Source organism: Micropterus dolomieu, linkage group LG13 (assembly GCF_021292245.1).
Source record: "Micropterus dolomieu isolate WLL.071019.BEF.003 ecotype Adirondacks linkage group LG13, ASM2129224v1, whole genome shotgun sequence".
NCBI classification, from domain to species: domain Eukaryota; kingdom Metazoa; phylum Chordata; class Actinopteri; order Centrarchiformes; family Centrarchidae; genus Micropterus; species Micropterus dolomieu.
Genome location: NC_060162.1, coordinates 15304999 through 15322488, shown reverse-complemented (window position 1 = coordinate 15322488; position 17490 = coordinate 15304999). Strand labels below are relative to the sequence as shown.

The 17490-nt window shown below is 39.3% G+C and overlaps 1 protein-coding gene across 7 annotated transcripts in view; it reads right to left on the bottom strand.

The window, feature by feature from the left end:
* Positions 1–141: 141 nt before the first annotated feature.
* LOC123982336 (lysine-specific demethylase 2B) overlaps positions 142–17490 on the bottom strand; it is a 30717-nt gene continuing 13368 nt past the window's right edge. For 2 of the 7 annotated variants that reach the window (XM_046067805.1, XM_046067808.1), the window contains exons 13-21: positions 16075–16305; positions 14805–14948; positions 13800–13886; positions 13356–13691; positions 5770–6845; positions 5515–5678; positions 4397–4558; positions 3265–3483; positions 142–2242 (exon numbers count right to left, since the gene is read on the bottom strand). In XM_046067805.1, coding sequence (XP_045923761.1) covers positions 2061–2242; positions 3265–3483; positions 4397–4558; positions 5515–5678; positions 5770–6845; positions 13356–13691; positions 13800–13886; positions 14805–14948; positions 16075–16305 — 2601 coding nt within the window. In that variant the 3' untranslated portion in view covers positions 142–2060. Of the gene's footprint in view, positions 2243–3241; positions 3484–4396; positions 4559–4979; positions 5072–5514; positions 5679–5769; positions 6846–13355; positions 13692–13799; positions 13887–14804; positions 14949–16074; positions 16306–17490 lie in introns of those variants that run through there. The other 5 variants (XM_046067806.1, XM_046067807.1, XM_046067809.1 and 2 more) reach the window with 5 other exon arrangements.

Sequence of the window (17490 nt, the reverse complement as noted above, 5' to 3'; positions counted from 1 at the left end):
GAGTTGTCGGTATACGGTGAAATACTTATAAATAATAATATAAATCTAATCTAACAGCAATATTCCAGATTGAACATATATTCATGTTCATTATTTATACAAAATGCTTCAAAAATGAAATGGACCAAATGCACACACAGCTCAGTATTTAAAATGGATTTAATATCTCAAAGGTTGACTTAACTTTTCCTAGAGGCTTTACATGTACATTATGTACAGATTGAGCATTTACAGTAATGTACTAAAATATTTCATGGAGACATGGTTGTTTTACTTAAAAAAAAAAAAAAAAAAAGTTTAAATGTAAACCCATCCACTGAACAGTATCAAGTGCTATTCAAAAGTTACACAAAGACTTTTACTTCTAAAAAAGTTTAGTTTTCAGGAAAAACACAAACCTATCAAATCATTAAACTATTGAGTTCCAAGAGCAACATTTGCAATTGTTTATATAACTTTAAATATTATGATGAATGAAAGCATAACAACAATACTTCTGATAATGCTACTGACTGATGCCATAGGTTTTGTATGTTTAAAAGTCAAAAAATAAAACTTAATAAGAAAACAACCAGTGGTAATAAATGTCTATTTCAGTGGAATTTCTGACTAAGAAAAAAAGAACAAACTAAATATATTTTCTCTTGTACATTTGCAGAAATCTTTCAGAAAAGGTGTCTTTAAATGACAGGTACATCTAGGGCCTATGATCCAATTCACACTCAAAAAAACACTGTATAAAGTGTATTTGGTCTCAACCTTGTGTTCAGAAGCTCATACGGAGACTGATGTGGATTCACAAATACTGGCTTCATACGTTTTAAATAAAATATATATTAATTCCCGCCCCTTGGAAACAGAATACATCACAATGCTATACTCAAATTCCTGGGGTCATGACAATTTTGAAATATACTGAATAAATGACCCTTTTTCAGGTGAAAATAAGTAAGAATCCTTTTTCATTTTTCATTCAGCCCCTTTGACTGATTACGCCTGAGTTACACATGTCACTTCTGTCATATGGTAGAAAACTGTCTCATCAAAAAGATTTTTGCAAATGTAATATGCTATTCCTGGACTTTGCTGATTCTTTCTTTCTTGCATGATCCAGCACTGACTGTAATTTTTTTTAAATCATATGGAGTTAAGCTAAAGACATAAAGGCATAAAAGGGTGGTTATACTGTTTAACAGTTACTAAATCTATTGACTGTGGTGTAAACATATTTCTTTGCTGCATGCAGAGCTAAAATGCTTCCTTTCACAAAGCACCAATGATACTAATGAGTGATGGAGCCTGGCAGAGAGTATGTCTTAGTACAACCCAGTTAACAAGAAGCCGTTAGTACAATTAGCAGAACACTGTAGTGTTGAAAAAATACGCTTTATACACTACACTGTATAGTGTATGTGTGAATACATCTGTGTATTCATATTGACTGCATCAGTGCAAATAACTTTTTAAACTTTGACATGGTACCATTATATGGAAAACAAAATGTACAGTACCTTTGTCCAATCAGAAACAGTGAAATAAAATGTTAAAAACACCCACGCATAAACAAGCTACCATCCTACAGTTTGGCAACAAATCATTAGAACTCGCCTCTCAACAATAAAGAGCTTAACAGTAATGCCGATTGATTATCAGTTTCAATGCTATGATACTGTACAGTGGTGCAATCAATGCTGCACATAAATGTATTAAACACTTTCTGATACAAAAATATTACTCTATAATGCAACAGACTTTGCATTGGAACAAAAAATAATCTATAAAACACCAAAAGATAATCATGATACAATACATAAACAATCAATATAAAGAAATAAATAACTTATAAACAGGTGCAAACAACAACAAAATGTTCCATTTTTACATTCTGGCTTAGCAGCACAGCTTCAGTATCAGTTATTACAGAAAGAGACACCGTCTATGTTTAGTGGCGCGCAGATGTTTATGAAACACAGCGTCGTTCTCCAGAAGCAAACAGTCATCTGCTGCCTCCATGTGGACAGTAGTTTTACCACGAGTCAATGTCTTCCGTGCTCCTCTGCCTAACTGATCTTTTGCAGCAGTTTCTCTTCTATCAGTTCAAACTGCACGCTGACTGACATTTCTGCAACGAACTGGTCGCACCCTTCCTTGGTCACCTGTTTGCAGTACCGCAGGTCGATGTGACATATGCTTCCACAGCGCTTGAAATAGGTCAGGGACTGGTCTGTGACCCTGTTACAGACTGCAGGGAGAAAACAGGGTTAGGAGGAAAAGGACAACTGATGCGTAACGGGTCACCTGTACTGACACAAGCTATAACACGCATGGATCAGTCAACCCTTCAGGACATTCTGGACAGGACATCCAAAAAGCCTCATTGTGGTGAGAAGTGTTTTGGGATAAATGTGGAGACTGCAGCACCCGACATGAATGCATTTGCCTTTCAGCTGTTTCCATAATGGCCCTTTGATTCACTGCTTTTAATATTTTATGGTATTCCAGAGAGATAACAAGTGTAAGATCTTGTTATTTTTAGCATTTGTGCACGAAATTCTATCTAAAATCTTGATTTTTTAAAAATTTATTTCATGCCTCTAATACAAGAAGAAGAAATAACACCACAAACTACTAACTCCCACAAACTGTTTAAAAAAACAACAAAAAACAAACAAACATTTAAACCCTCGTGAAGCTCGGATTTATTGTGGGATTGTTGTGTTAAGACTGCATTTGTTTAACTAAGGTGTGCCAAATAACGTTCCCACATAAAAATGTAGGTGTTTAGATTTACTTCTCACGGTATCATCCAGACATACTTTGGTTTCAGTAGGAGTTTTTCCAATCATTTCCTGTTGGCAATGAGATAACTTTTGTTGTGATTTAGCGCTATATAAATAAAATTTAACTGAAATGAATCTGAAATGACCATCGTGCTGCGCTTCACATCTGTCACAAGTTCAGGTCTCCCAGAAAGTTGGCTGAAAAAACAGTCATTGTCTGAAACGTAGGAAAAAAAGGCATGTACTTAGGAGAATGTTCTGCAGTAGTGTGAAGTATATATATATATATTAATTAGGTAAATGTGCAAAAAAAACCCAGTATGGTCCTTTAACTAAAGGCAAATATTTTATTTACATCATCGGAAGTTTAATCCACTGTGGCCATCAATGAAAATACAATACATCTAATAAATTCAGAATTAAGCCATTAGGGGGGCAAAGTCAAATGCAGGCAAACTTACAGCCAACAAAGACAGGCTCCTACCTGACAGGTTGATGTCAGTGAGCGAGTCTCTGGTGGTCGTCCCTGCAGCGGTCAGGATGTTAACGGACTGGTCGGTGACGTGGTTGCAGTAGCTGAGGTCCAGCTTGGACAATGAGGGCATGTAACGTATGATGAGGCGCAGAGACGTGTCTGTGATGTCCAAGCCTGCGAGGCGCAGATCCTCCACATTACGCAGCTTACTCCTGTTGTCTAACTGACCTGCACAGTTGTTGTTTTTTTTTAAAAGAGGGAAAGAGATTAACAGAGGGATGGAGAAAAGTAGAAAACGTATATAGTAAATATCTGTCTGATCATATATGAATGAGCCTTGTGCAAGAAGCCAGATGTGAGACAAAATCAAGGTAAAGCGTACTATATACATGAAATTAAAGGATGAGTCTGGCAATAAACTATATTTTCCTTACATTCAACAGATCCCATGAAAGACCAAAAGCGACAATTAAATTATCCCTCTAACAAGTATTATCTGTGTATCCTAAGCCTGACACAGCTTATTGCTCTGTGCCATAGAGCTCTATTGTTGTTCAAAACTATTAAAAACACATTAACGAGACACACTGCTGTGCTGGCTGAAAATGTTTATTGTAATAAACACTGGCACTATAGTTTTTTCTTTGAGTTAATCCCCCATATACTGTCCTGCTGGTGAAAATAACCAATTACGACCCGTGTATTAATCCACGGCTGAAAATAGTCCCAAACAAATGCACTTTTTTAAATTGTGTTTGAGTAAGTTTTCCTAAAAACTACCGTGCCCAGCCATTGTAAGAAATGATTTAGTCTGTATGAAAAATGAAACTATATATTTGAGACCCATTTAAAGTCTTTCTGTATTCAGCGGGAATCATTGGGCTTGGGACTAAGTGCCACTAACAGGCTAGGGAGTATTAATGGTTTTGAATATCAACAGTCTTATTCTTTATGTTTACATGCTCCAGCGGATGAATGACAGATTTAACCACTATGGAATAATCCAGTCACTTTAAATGTGTTTAGATTTGACACACACACAATAATACCCACTCCTCTCATTCATTTCCTATTATTCCAAGTTCATGCTCACTCATTCAGCCACTAAAGCCTCAGACTCTTTAGACTGACAGGTTGGTACCTGGCCTGTTATCTGTAGGAGGCGACAGCAGGTCCCTCATCTGGGCATCTTTCAGTCCCTCAACCCACTGAACATCCAGAGTTCGCAGAAGAGGACAGCTGGAGGTGCAAAGAGCAGAGACCGCCACCCAGGAGCATCCTGACAACAGCAGCACACGCAGGCCTACAGGGACACACAGAACCTCATGTTAGACCTGTTTTAAATGCAGCTACAATACGCTGATCTTCTATAAAGGTTACAACATCTGTTCTGTGTGGCCACAAGCAGCAACATGGCGAGCTAAATATACTGCAGACTCCCGTTCAGTCTGTTGAAGAAATGTGCCCTATTTTTCAGTTTTTCCCATCTCTAGAGTTCTAGTTAATCTGAGGTCACAAAATAAACCAACACAGAAGCACTGAGTATTCTCGTCTAATTAGCCAAATATCCAGCAAAGACATTTATAAGTAACACAGAAAGGCAACTAAAGTAAACTATCTAAATTCAGGAACCTCTGAGGATACAATTACCCAGATGGAGGAGCCATATGGGAACAAGTGGGAATTGAAACTTATTAAAAACTGCACAAGCTACATAAACACACCTTTTTAGTCAATACCTGGAACAGTAATCTAACTGCCTTCAGTACATGCAGTTTTGCAGTCTTCATCGAGGCAAATATGTTGACACAACAATCTGTAAAAAGACATTTACTCAAAGTTTAGATAACAGTAATGTTTCCTTTTAATTTACATAATATGGTTAAATACACGGTTAATTTAGTTAAATTAAGCACTAAGGGATATCACTGTAAGGTTGTATCAGGGTGTGTGGCCATGTCCCCTTTTCTCTACTATTAACGTCAAGTGAATTTTTTTCATAAGCACTAGAACTAACAGCCGAAAATTTGAAAATAATCCACAGAGTAGGAAACTGGATTTACCCTTTCAACCAAAGTTATCATTAATAATATATTATGTAGTGAGATTAACTAAAAATTATCTCTCACAAAAGGCAATCAGACCAAACTAACGCACACAACAGTGTCCACAGGAGCAATCTCATTTCCTGCCAAAACTATACATGATCTAATTTATAGCCATTATACGACAGCACAGTGTGTCGCCGGTTGCATCTACCTGGCAGCCTGTTGATGAGCCAGCTGAGCTGTTTCTTGGAGATGTTGGTCCAGCTGAGGTCCAGAGCTGCTGGCTGTCTCCGAATGATACCGCTCAGCATGAGAGGTGTGATGGACTTACAGCGGTTCAGATTGATGTGTTTCCAAAGCCTCTTGTCACAGCACCTGGTGAGACACACAGCAGATATTTACACGGCCACTGTGTCATGAAGAGTGGAAGACGTGTTTCCACCTGTGCTGTACATCTCGCACTCACCACCTGTTCCAGGTCCTGCAGACGCGCATGCAGACACAAAGATCTCTGTGAGTCAAGTGGCTGAACACAGTCATCCACATCTCTCTTCGCATCACGTGTGCCTCGCCGTCGTCCAGCGGCAGTCTGTCGGGCGGAGGGCTGATGGGAGGGGGCCGGATCACATGGCGCTCCATTTGGATACATTTTGGCGGTGAGCGGCAGGGGAGTGGGCGGGGGCATATCGATGTGATCGGTGTGGTTCTGTTCCAGCTGAGCGGTGAGAAACCGCGCGGCGTCTCGTTCACCTCCCGTCCCCTGTGTCGCAGCCAGTCGCCCAGGTCGCCGCTGCCGTTATTAAGAGGCCATCGTGGCTTTTGGTCGTCTATTTCATTCTCGGGCTCTGGTTTAACGGGCCTGTGGTTTTGATTGGCCAGGCTGTCCTCCGTTTTTAGTGGCCGTCGGTTTTGATTCGCCAGACCTTCCTCCATTTTAAGAGCCCTGCGGCTCTGATTAGTGGTTGGGTCCTCTGTTTTCAGTGGTTTACGATTCTGATTGGTCACAGAGTCCTCATTTTTCAGTGGTCGTCGATTGTGATTGGCTGGGCTGTCCTCCGTCTTCACTGAGCCGTGGTTCTGGTTGGACAGACAGTCTTCTGTCTTGGGCATCTCCTGGTTGAACTCTTTGCTCAGTTCTTTGTTGGGGAGGCGTCGACGCTGGTGGCGAGCCTTCAGTTGGACGGAGCTCCTCTCCTGAGCATCTCCTGATTCGCTGCTTGGCCCCGCTCTTGGAGAGTTGGAAGACGATTGGTCACTTTCTCTGGCTGCGGATGTTCTTAGCAGTGGACTTAACAGGACCTTGACTTTGTCCTCTGCACTACTGTCTCTCTCCTTTGTCACAGTCTCCTCTTCCTCTCCCTTCTCGTCTTCTTGCTCCTCGACATCATACTCTTTTTTCTCCTTTACATGAATCCTGTCCAAGGAAAACCCATCTTCGTCATGGTCCTCCTGGTCGTCGTCTTCATCACCGTGATCGTTCTCTGCCTTGATTTGCCGCAACAGCTTCGGAGTCAAGGGATCATCCAGTTTTGAAAGCTTCTTCTAAGACAGAATAGGAAGAACATAATTTGTCAGTTTATCAGTTTCAGAATATTGTATTGTGTTTTTGCATATTCATATTTACTTTATATTCTCTTTTCAAGAGAATTAAGGGAGCTCCATAAGGATTTATGAAATGTGGATATATTGCAATTCAATTTCAGTCTCGACCCAAATGTTGAGAAACTCATCTGCAATGCATTTTCACATTTTCCTATACCTCAATTCTGTTCTCAGTTCTTCCGTATTTTCCCCCTTTGCAATTTTCACAATAAACTTTAATTTGTATCAGTATTGTTCCTTGTTTCCTTTGTAAATTACACACAGCATGACAGTGTAATAAAGCCTGGTTAAAAAAAAAAGCAGTTGGTACAGTACAGTTTCATGGAATTAAAGATTCAGATCATGTGATATTGAAAGTTCTAGAGCAGCTACTAAATGAACCTCGTTGTGAGATTATTTTGTCAATTGAATCTTTAAATTCGACAAATGTCTTCTCCAAAACTGAAACACTACCTTAGTGTCAAAGAAGCAGCCAAAAACATGAATCATTTTAACAACTTTACAGTTAACTCAAATAAACATGTTAGTTTTGATTTAATCAGCTATTTCAGGTCTACAAATCTTAAATTAACTTTTAAAACTGTATTTGTGATTTAATGAATTCTCCATAACATTAGGGATGCACCGATGTTTCGACACCGAAATTAATTTTTTTTGGCCTAATAAAAGACCGAACAATTACGTTGATATGTCAGCAGTGTGGAAGCAGTTTAAAGTTTCCGAGAAAGATACAAAAATCGCTGTTTGCAGACACTGTTCTGCTGAATTGTCTCCTAGCACATCCACTCCATCTGTGGCTGACTTCTGAGAAAAGGAGAGACAGCTAGCTCAAATAGTGGCATCGGCAGCTACCAGTGGCATTTCCGGTGGCTGCTTGAGAGGCTGCGGCATCTGCCTGGGTTATCTGCAGCATTTCCGGTGGAAATCTAAAAATGCCACAGATTTTCCCTGATATGCCACGGCACCTTTCGCCATTTATGTGATATTTCTGGTGAAACCGACATGCCACAGATTCACCCAGGCACCTGCTGTTGTTTGTGTGGGATTTCTGGTTCAATCTAACGTTACGATGCCACGGTTATCTGCCGCTGATTGTGTACGTTCTTCCGTGAGATGCCACGGCATCTGCCGTTGATTCAAATCAATCAATCAGTAAACCTGGACCGAGAGAAATATGTTAGCAACAGTAGTTTATTATGCAATATATAATATTGTTAATTTCTTCGAGTTTTTTCTACATTTATAAAGGTACAAGGTAAATTTAATCATCACATTACAATAGGGTTGTAAAATGAAATGAAGTTATACACTCCGCTGTGTATAATATACAACATTTGTCAAATGCATGCCACATTATGGCAACCATTTCACATCTGAAACATGTACAGAGGTACGCGAAAGTTTGTGAAACCTTTAGAATTGTCGGTATTTCTACAGACATGTGATCTGAAACCTAAAAATACTCAGATTTTAACACAAGTCACACAGAGTAGAAGAGACATAAATAGTATCCTTGCAGCAAATAAATGTGAACTTTAGCTTTCAGGTTCTCAGAAAAATAGTTGTTGATGCTCATCGCGGCTGGAAAATGTTGCAAAACCATTTCTAAAGAGTTTGGTCTCCACCAATCCGCAGTCAGATAAACTGCGTACAAATGGAGGAAATTGAAGACCACTGCTAGCCTGCATAGGAAGGTCACAGAGGAACCCTGACTTACTTCTAAGCAACAAAATACCTCTGTAACATTAGCTAATGTCAGTGTTTATAAGTCCAACACCAGGAGAAACTGAACAACAATGGTGTGCATGGCAGGGCTGCAAGGAGAAAGCCACACCTTTTCTAAAGGAACATTCATGCACATCTGCAGTTTGCTCAAAATTACGTTTGGCAAAGGAAAACATTCCAGCATAACCTTATTTCATCTGTGAAACATTGTGATGGTGGTAGTATCATGATCTGGGCTTGTTGTGTTGCATGTGGGCCAGGAGGGCTAGCCATTGTTGATGGAACAATAAATTCTGAATTTTAATAGTAAATTCTCAATGAAACGTTCAGGACATCTGTCCATGTACTGAATAAGAGAACGTGGGTCATTCAGCAAGACAACTACCCTAAACACACAAGTTGCTCCAAAAAAGGGTTAAAGAAGAATAAAGTGAATTTTTTGGAACAGCCAAGTAAAAGTTCTAAACTTAAAATGATCAAAGGGTGAGGATGTTAGGAGGTCATGCGAGGAAGCCCACCAACATCCATGAGTTGAAGCTGTTCTGTACAGAGAAATGAGCTGAGATTCCTCCAAGTCGATGAGCAGGACTGTTCAACAGTTACTGGAATGTTTAGTTGCGGTTATTGCTGCACAGGGGGGTCAGACCAGATCCTATAAGCAAAGGTTCATATACTTTTACAACTCTACAGATATATAACATTAGATAATTTTTCTCAATGAACTAAAGACCACGGATAATATTTTTGTCTTATTTGTGGAAGTTAGTTCTGTTGATCTACTTTGTGTGAAAATCTGAGTGTGTTTTAGGTTATATTTGTGCAAAAATTCTAAAAGGTTCAGAAACTTCTAGCACCACTGTATAGCATAATTCCAATGGTAATAATAAATACCATAATATTAACATAAATGTACAAGATATGGCTGCAGGACATTGACTCTGAAGCCATAAGGTAAGAACATTTTACGAGGTTCTCAAGAGCAGCAGGCCTGTAGAAAGTCCAAAAACATAATTAAACCATAAAAGAACAGGCTGTCACCGCTGAGAATGTCTTTTCTGGACGTCAGTCAGGTCTGTGAGGTATTCATATTTTAAATGTTCTGGTTGATATTGTACAACAGTATGCTTAAATCTTTTCATTTCAAGCAAAAACTATTAAAGTTAAAAAGAAAAAAAAACTACCATGGCATGTGGCATCCGTAATTTCTTATTGTGTCCCTCAAAGTATTGACCAAATACTCCACCCCTGTTATTGCAAGAGGGAAAGCTTCCTCTCTGCAAATGCTGACCACCCAGTCTTCACCTGATCATCAGTCAGGGCCACAGTGCTGACTTTGTATGTGCGGGCATACTTACAGAGGCCCAGCAGGTCTTATTGCTGGCAGCTTTTCTGTACAGGTAACTTCATCTTTTTCAAGGTTTTCCTGATCTATGTGTTTTCTGAATAATTTATACACACATAAATACCAATTTGTTTACTCATAAAAGGAGCTGCCCTCATAAATAGTAGACTTAAAACAGCTTAATCCTGAGAGTTTTTCCCTCGTGAAAGCATGAATGTTGTTAACACATTTTTATAACTGTTTAACAATAATTCATGGAGTTAGGAACTGCTCAGGCAGGTTTGTGCACTAAAATGTTACCACATTTGTGAGATTAAAGAGGACGACATTAGGATGCCAAAGACAATGGTGAACAATTGGGTTTGGTGACAGGTCAAAGTTTAACGAAAAAGCCAAAGTAGTCTGTTTTGCTTTCTAACTTTGTTTTTGTTTGCATTTGTTAGCATACTATTGTAGAATATCAGCCAGAACATTATGTAATATGGCCTCACAGACCTGACGTTCCGAGAAGACATTCTCTGCTTTGACAGCCTGTTTTCTTTTTGAAAAATGTAATTATGTGTTGGCAAGGGCATCACTTTGTTGAGTGGTTGGGGCATAAGGGCTCAGATAATGGCTGTGACAATGCACAATATTGGGTTCAAGAGAACATGATGAGAAGTTTAACGCTATTTTGAAGAAATCTTCAATGCTGATATTTTTGATATGACAATTTGTGTGTTAAACACTTAAATTCCTGTATTCTGGAGAATAAAACCTTTCTCAAAACATTTTCATTTGTAATGTAACATTTCTTGTTGCAAGCTATTTTTCACAACTTTTTAACAAGTTATGCTTTCAAAAAGTAAAGGGGACAAAATCAGCCACTTCAAAAAGTGGTGGGGACCTGTCCCCAGTGTCAACGACACCTATGGTTTTGGACTTACTACTTTGGACCTGCCGGATTTGAGGACCTCATAAAATGTTCTTACCTTGCCGCCATAGATTGTACATTTATCTTATTTCATAATATTATAGTGCTTATTATTGCAATTCGAAATATAGGTTACTATACAGTGGTACTTAAAGTTTCTGAACATTCAATGCCATTGATATGTGCATTATATGTTGAATAAATGTTTAAGACTTGTATGGATTCTCTGCACTTGCATTACACAATGGGAGTGTTGTGTATTATACACACTGGAATATACACACTGGAATGCAGGTTTAACGCTGGGCTGTGGGTGAATGAAGATGGTAACTAGGTTACAAATTAATCCTTAATAATGAAAAAACAAATGAAATGAAGAACAATAAATACATCTGTATCGGTAACCTGGATTTAAAACCGTTAACAAAGACACAAACCGGACATTCATTTAAATACTGCCACCTGCTGATAGAAATGCGAAACAGATCTATTACTATGAAAACCACATTAAATATGAATTTAATATTAAATATAGTGCTAACAGTAACAACTCTGCACACACAATAATTACCTAGGTTAAACTACCAACTGTATTGCACCAAACAATGCGTACATTAAACGTGACTCTTGCTGTTAACATGAAGAAATGCACAATATTATATATTGCATAATAAACTACTGTTGCTAACATATTTCTCTCGGTACAGGTTTACTGATTGATTGATTTGAATCAGCGGCAGATAACCGTGGCATCGTAACGTTAGATTGCAACCAGAAATCCCACACAAACAACAGCAGGTGCCTGGGTGAATCTGTGGCATGTCGGTTTCACCAGAAATATCACATAAATGGCGAAAGGTGCCGTGGCACCTCAGGGAAAATCTGTGGCATTTTTAGATTTCCACCGGAAATGCCGCAGATAACCGAGGCAGATGCCGCAGCATCTCAAGCAGCCACCGGAAATGCCACTGGTAGCTGCCGATGCCACTATTTGAGCTAGCCCCTGCTGGAGAAAAGGCAACAAACTGTCTCATCCGCTTTGAGTGTTTCTGTCACTCGTTTGTGCGAAGGCGATTTAGCTAGCCGCACCAGGGTGCACACATATTAAAGCCTTTATGGTAAATCCACTGAAACAGACAAGACCGAGCTGACAGGCAGGTTAGCACCTTTATCCTGTCAGTAGTGATGTGCGATACCACTTAATTCCTATACGATCCAATACCAAGTAATACCCAGGCTGGTACTGCTGTAACCGATACCAATACCGCTTCATAACATCATCCTATTATTGTGACAGATTTAATCTCAGATGTTCAGCGAGGTTTGCGGTGTTGCCAAAGTATTTCACTGTCTTTGCACACACATCACACAGAGCAACATTATTATCTACACAGCTAAAATACAGCCAGGCGTGACTGTACAGTCAGCCAGAGTCAGTATTCAAATGCGGGAAATTTAAACGGCTGCAGCAGCTCAATTCAAAGAAGCTCTGTCAAAGAGCCCTAGCGCAAGCATGACTTTGACAGGCGGAAGAAAAAGTAGTTCCTATCAACAGAGTATAATTAGACGATCCTGGTGACAGTAAGATACTTAAAACACACACTCACTCCAAATGACTGAGTTTAGATATCGATCCTTTTATATGAGTATCAATCCTAGAGCAGGAAACGTTGGTATCAGAAATATCGATACTTTAGGATCGATCCGCACATCACTACCTGTCAGTTTCTCTCTTTACAAAGTCAAGTGTTGCAGTATGAGAGTCCTACCTGAAGAGAGGAAATTAATTATTCATGTTGCACGATATGAGAACCACATACAACATTATTTATCAAATTGGGTCGAACTTGATGAATTTAGCGCGAGGATACACATGTGACAACGTCCGGTTTTCAAAATAAGGTGTCTATACAGTATGGAAATAAGATTAATTGGATTATATTCACAGAAAGTATAAAACATGTCCCAACATGTACATGTCCATTTAAGTAAACTTTATTTTATCCAAGCCTCTCCGGGCTCGGACCCACCCACCATAGTCTCTCCAAATCCTGTGGGAAACACTGAGTAAAAAGCACATTTTGTCTATTTAATTTATGCAATGGTAGAAAAAAATGGCAAAAATATGAATGTACTTTTTCGATGGTATTCGGTAAAGTTTTTCCATTGTATTCGAGTGAGAATTTTCATTTCGGTGCATCCCTACATAACATACTGAAACTCAACAATTGCACTATTAAACTATAGGCTCACGGTTTCTCATTTGCTGAGTTAAAAGGTAAGGGCTGCTGTACCTGCTGAATGTGCTACGGCAGTATTACATGTAATACTATTGGCATTTTGGAAGAAAGTGTCAAAAACTTTGAGTCACCACTATATATACTTATGAGATATATATTAGATTATTAATGCATATGACTTCACTTTATTGAGAATAACTGATAGCATGACAAATAGATAAGGGTCTTACCTTCTTTTTCACAATGACGGGTTCATCATTAGTGTCAAAAAGTTTCCTCTTTTTCCTTAGTGGGTTGTCTTCAAGCCTTGGTCGGGGCGTACCATCCAGAGACAGCAAGGGGGGGCGTTTCTTTGGAGGCTCTTCCTCTTTCCTCTTAGGGCATTCTTCCCGCTCTGCCTTTCTCTTCACTGCAGTTGTGGTAGTCAAAGCAGTAACAGTTGCTGTAGCCACCATTGGCAGGTCAGGCTCCTCTTTTGAATCCCGGTTTAACCGTGGTTCTTTCAGTAGGGAGCCAGGAAGGTTTGACGCGTACTTAAACCCTGGCCCCCTTTTTTGCTTTGAGGCCAAAAGGTTAGAAAAAAAGAGAGCACAACTTTATTTCTCTGGTTCTGAAATTCTGAGACACAGTCAACTGTTCAACCATTTCGTGACTCAGTCCATACAGATACTTACTTTCCCGGTCTTCCCAGCATGGTTGCATTTTGGGCACTCCCAGCAGTTTGGCAACTCATCATTGACAACTCCATTTGAATCTTTTACCTGAACAAAAGAAGCACACAGAGAACCAGATTTACTAAAGCACCTATTTTCTGCACCAAACACACTGCATTTTAATTTAAGGGAGGACACATATTGATGGGAAGAGACATGTTAACAGAGGTGGATTATGTATTCTACTGGCTTTACCGAGGTCACGCTATCTGCCAGTTTTGTGGGGGAAATTCTCCACCTCTGAAAAGGAGACAGCCCAGATGGGATTTACAAGAGCCACAAGGAGATTTTGTAGTGGGAAAAGAACCGTGCCTTAAATATAGGCTTGTATATAACTAAAAACTGATTTTTAGAAACAACGAAGCAATTAGGCTATTATTAATGAACACAATATCTGATTACTGTAATGCAGACGTATAGTGGACGAATGTTGTGCTTTGTGTTCATCAAACTTGATTTCGATCATTTGAAAAATCATTACAGGTTGAAACTAAATGTTGATCTGTTTTGTTAAGACATTTAAGTGTGCTTTTAGCATCTCCACCTCTCCGTTTCTCCCTGTCTCTTTATAATGTCATATATTTTGGAGTCATATTTTGTGTAATAATAAAAGTTTTTTTAGGTGGAGTTGGCCAATGTCAATATTAAGATCAATACCTTCTCAAATATTCTCTGAAATTTGTAATGCCATAGGAATCCCACATGCGACTACAAGCTCTCCTTCACAAACTGAGTGCGTCTGGAGACTAAGTATCAGGCGGAGTCCAAGAGCTGGCTGGGTAAAGAGCCACTGTTTTAGTAAATCAGGTGCTTAATACAGACATATTGCAGCTGCAAACTCACTAAAAACCACAGCACACATTTGCACAATGCCATTGTGAAAGGCAACCATGAAAAGGAAACAGCTCAATGATTCTAAGAATATAGTGCATGGTGGCAATATTCAGTACATATTGATTAATTTACCTTAAGACAGTTAGGATGAACAATCTCATTGCAGATGGAGCACTCCATGAGCATAAGGTTAAATTTCTCTTCCTCATCCTCCACTGTGTCCTCTTTTCCTGCCTCTCCACAGACAAGACACACTGCTGTGTGGGGCAGTACAGGCTGGAGGGGGAAAAAAACAGAGGCTTAAAGATAACGCTACTGTATCAAATTATTATCCTCTTTTCCTAGGATCCTTAGAATCTGAGTTCACTTAATTATATTCTTAATTATTTTACATCAATGTAGGAGCTAGTTTATACAGTAGGATAATTTATTGGTACAGTTTTCTTTAATTGCTTTAACCACTGTTGCCCTTTCAAAAATCACTTTGTATTTGGATTTCACCGACACCATCATTTATATTGAACATTTGATTTGCATTTGATTTCATTCGCTGATGTTGCATTATCACCAACATATGGGCTGATGTGGCAAAGCAGACAGTGTGACGAACCGTTGCGTATACTTAGCTCCGAGTACTGCTCCGAAGCAGTATTAGGGTAAGTGAACATCAAGAGTGGATTAAGCATATTGGCAGATCTTAAAAGTGGGACACAGTTGCTAAAGAGCTTAAGACAGCAAGTGTGGGATACTGGGACAGATGCCGAGTCTCTCTCTCTCTCTCTCTCTCTTGTTCGTGGTGGTCAATTATTCAAACTGAATCGTTCTTATTGTCTATGTTAACAGAAACAATCAAACCCAGTCTCTCCATGTGTCTGTCCATGGTGCTGAAACACAGTCTCTGTCTCTCTCCATGATTCTCTGTGACTTCTGCTAGATTTGTTTAATTCATACAAAAAACAAAGTTTAAAAACGAGAGAACTTGCATTTTTACGAGTGGTTACCTGCATTTCTTGGCCAGGTGTGCTGACTTCCTAAAGTCTTTGCTGGTTGCCTGTCAACCTCATGGTGATGACAAGACTCCAGAAAATCACCAGGAAATCATTTCTGGTGGTTTAATGTGTTATTTAGTGATTTTCAGGGGTGCTGGGAGAATGATTTTGTTGTCTTTGGACAGAGCCAAGCTAGCTGTTTCCCCCTGTCTTTATGCTTTGCTTAGCTAACCGCCTACTGGCTGTAGCTTAATATTTAGCATACAAACATGAAAATGGTTAAAATCTTCTAATCCAATTCTGCAAAAAAAAACAAAGCCAATAAGCGCATTTCCGACAAATGTTACACTACTCCTTTAACATGTGTATATCACAAAAAAATTCACTGATCACATTATGAACGATGAACTTACTGCAATGCACTGCCTCATGATGCAGGACTGTTTCATCCGGCCTGGCCCGCCAAACTTCTTCATGTCTTTACAGAAGTGGCACTCCCCGCACTCGGTCCGCAGGCATGCCTCACACTTCCGACAGCGCGTCCGTCTCCTCCTGGCACCAGATGTTCCCCGACTGGCTGACAACTTGACTGCTGATGCAGGAGATGCTGCCATCTTAGGTTTCGGCCGGTTGGGAGGCCGCGGCTGAAAGGAGGAAGAGGATACAGTGTCAAGTGCCTAAAATGAAAAGCCAGCAAATATTTCACAAACAGGCATCTAAAGGTCAGATTAATTAGAATTGTCAGTAGTTGAATATGGCAAATATAACCACATTCTTATAATAATAATAATAATCTTTATTTGTAGAGCACTTTTCAAAAACAAAGTTACAAAGTGCTTTAACAAGTGTAAAGACAATAATACCCAAAAGACAATAATACAAAAACAATACAAGATAAGAGCAAGAAAACATTGAAAAGACTAAAATACACGTTTAAGATAAATATAAAATAAGTAAAATAGAATAAAATAAAAGGGATAAAATAAAGGCTCTCCTATAAAAGTATGTTTTAAGAAGGGACTTAAAAGAGTTCACTGACTCAGCTGACCTGATTTCCTCAGGCAGGCTGTTCCAGAGCCTCGGGGCCCTGACAGCAAACGCTCTGTCCCCTTTAGTTTTCAGTCGAGACTCTGGAACAGACAACAGACCTCTGCCCGAGGATCTCAAGGTATGTGCTGGTGCGTATGGGACTAAAAGGTCAGAAATATAACAAGGTGAGAGGCCATGAAGAGCTTTAAAAGTGATCAATAAATTCTAAAACATACTGGGAGCCAGTGTAGTGAAGCTAAAATAGGAGTAATGTGGTCATATTTCTTTGTTCTGGTTAAAAGCCTGGCAGCTGAGTTCTGGACAGTCTGGAGTCGATCAGTAGATTTTCCGGTTAAACAAGTGAAAAGGCTGTTGCAATAATCCAGGCATGATGAGATGAAGGCGTGTAAAATGGTCTCGGTGTCCTTAAAAGTTAACATAGATCGAATTTTTGCTATATTTCTAAGTTGATAAAAACATGATTGAACAAGCTTTGTGGTGTGCTGCTCGAAATTTAAATTACTATCTAACCAAACACCAAGGTTCTTTGCAACAGGCTTAATGTGATTTACTAGGGAACCAGCAGATGGCAGTATTTGATTTGCCATCTGCTGGGACCCAATGACCAGGATTTCTGTTTTGTCTGAGTTCAGCTGGAGGAAATTATTTGACATCCATTTTTTAACTTCACAAAGGCAGTTGTTAAGTGAACTCAGCATTCCAGGGTCTGTGGATCTGACGGGCAAGTACATTTGTGTGTCATCAGCATAAATATGAAAAGAAATACCATGTTTATGGAT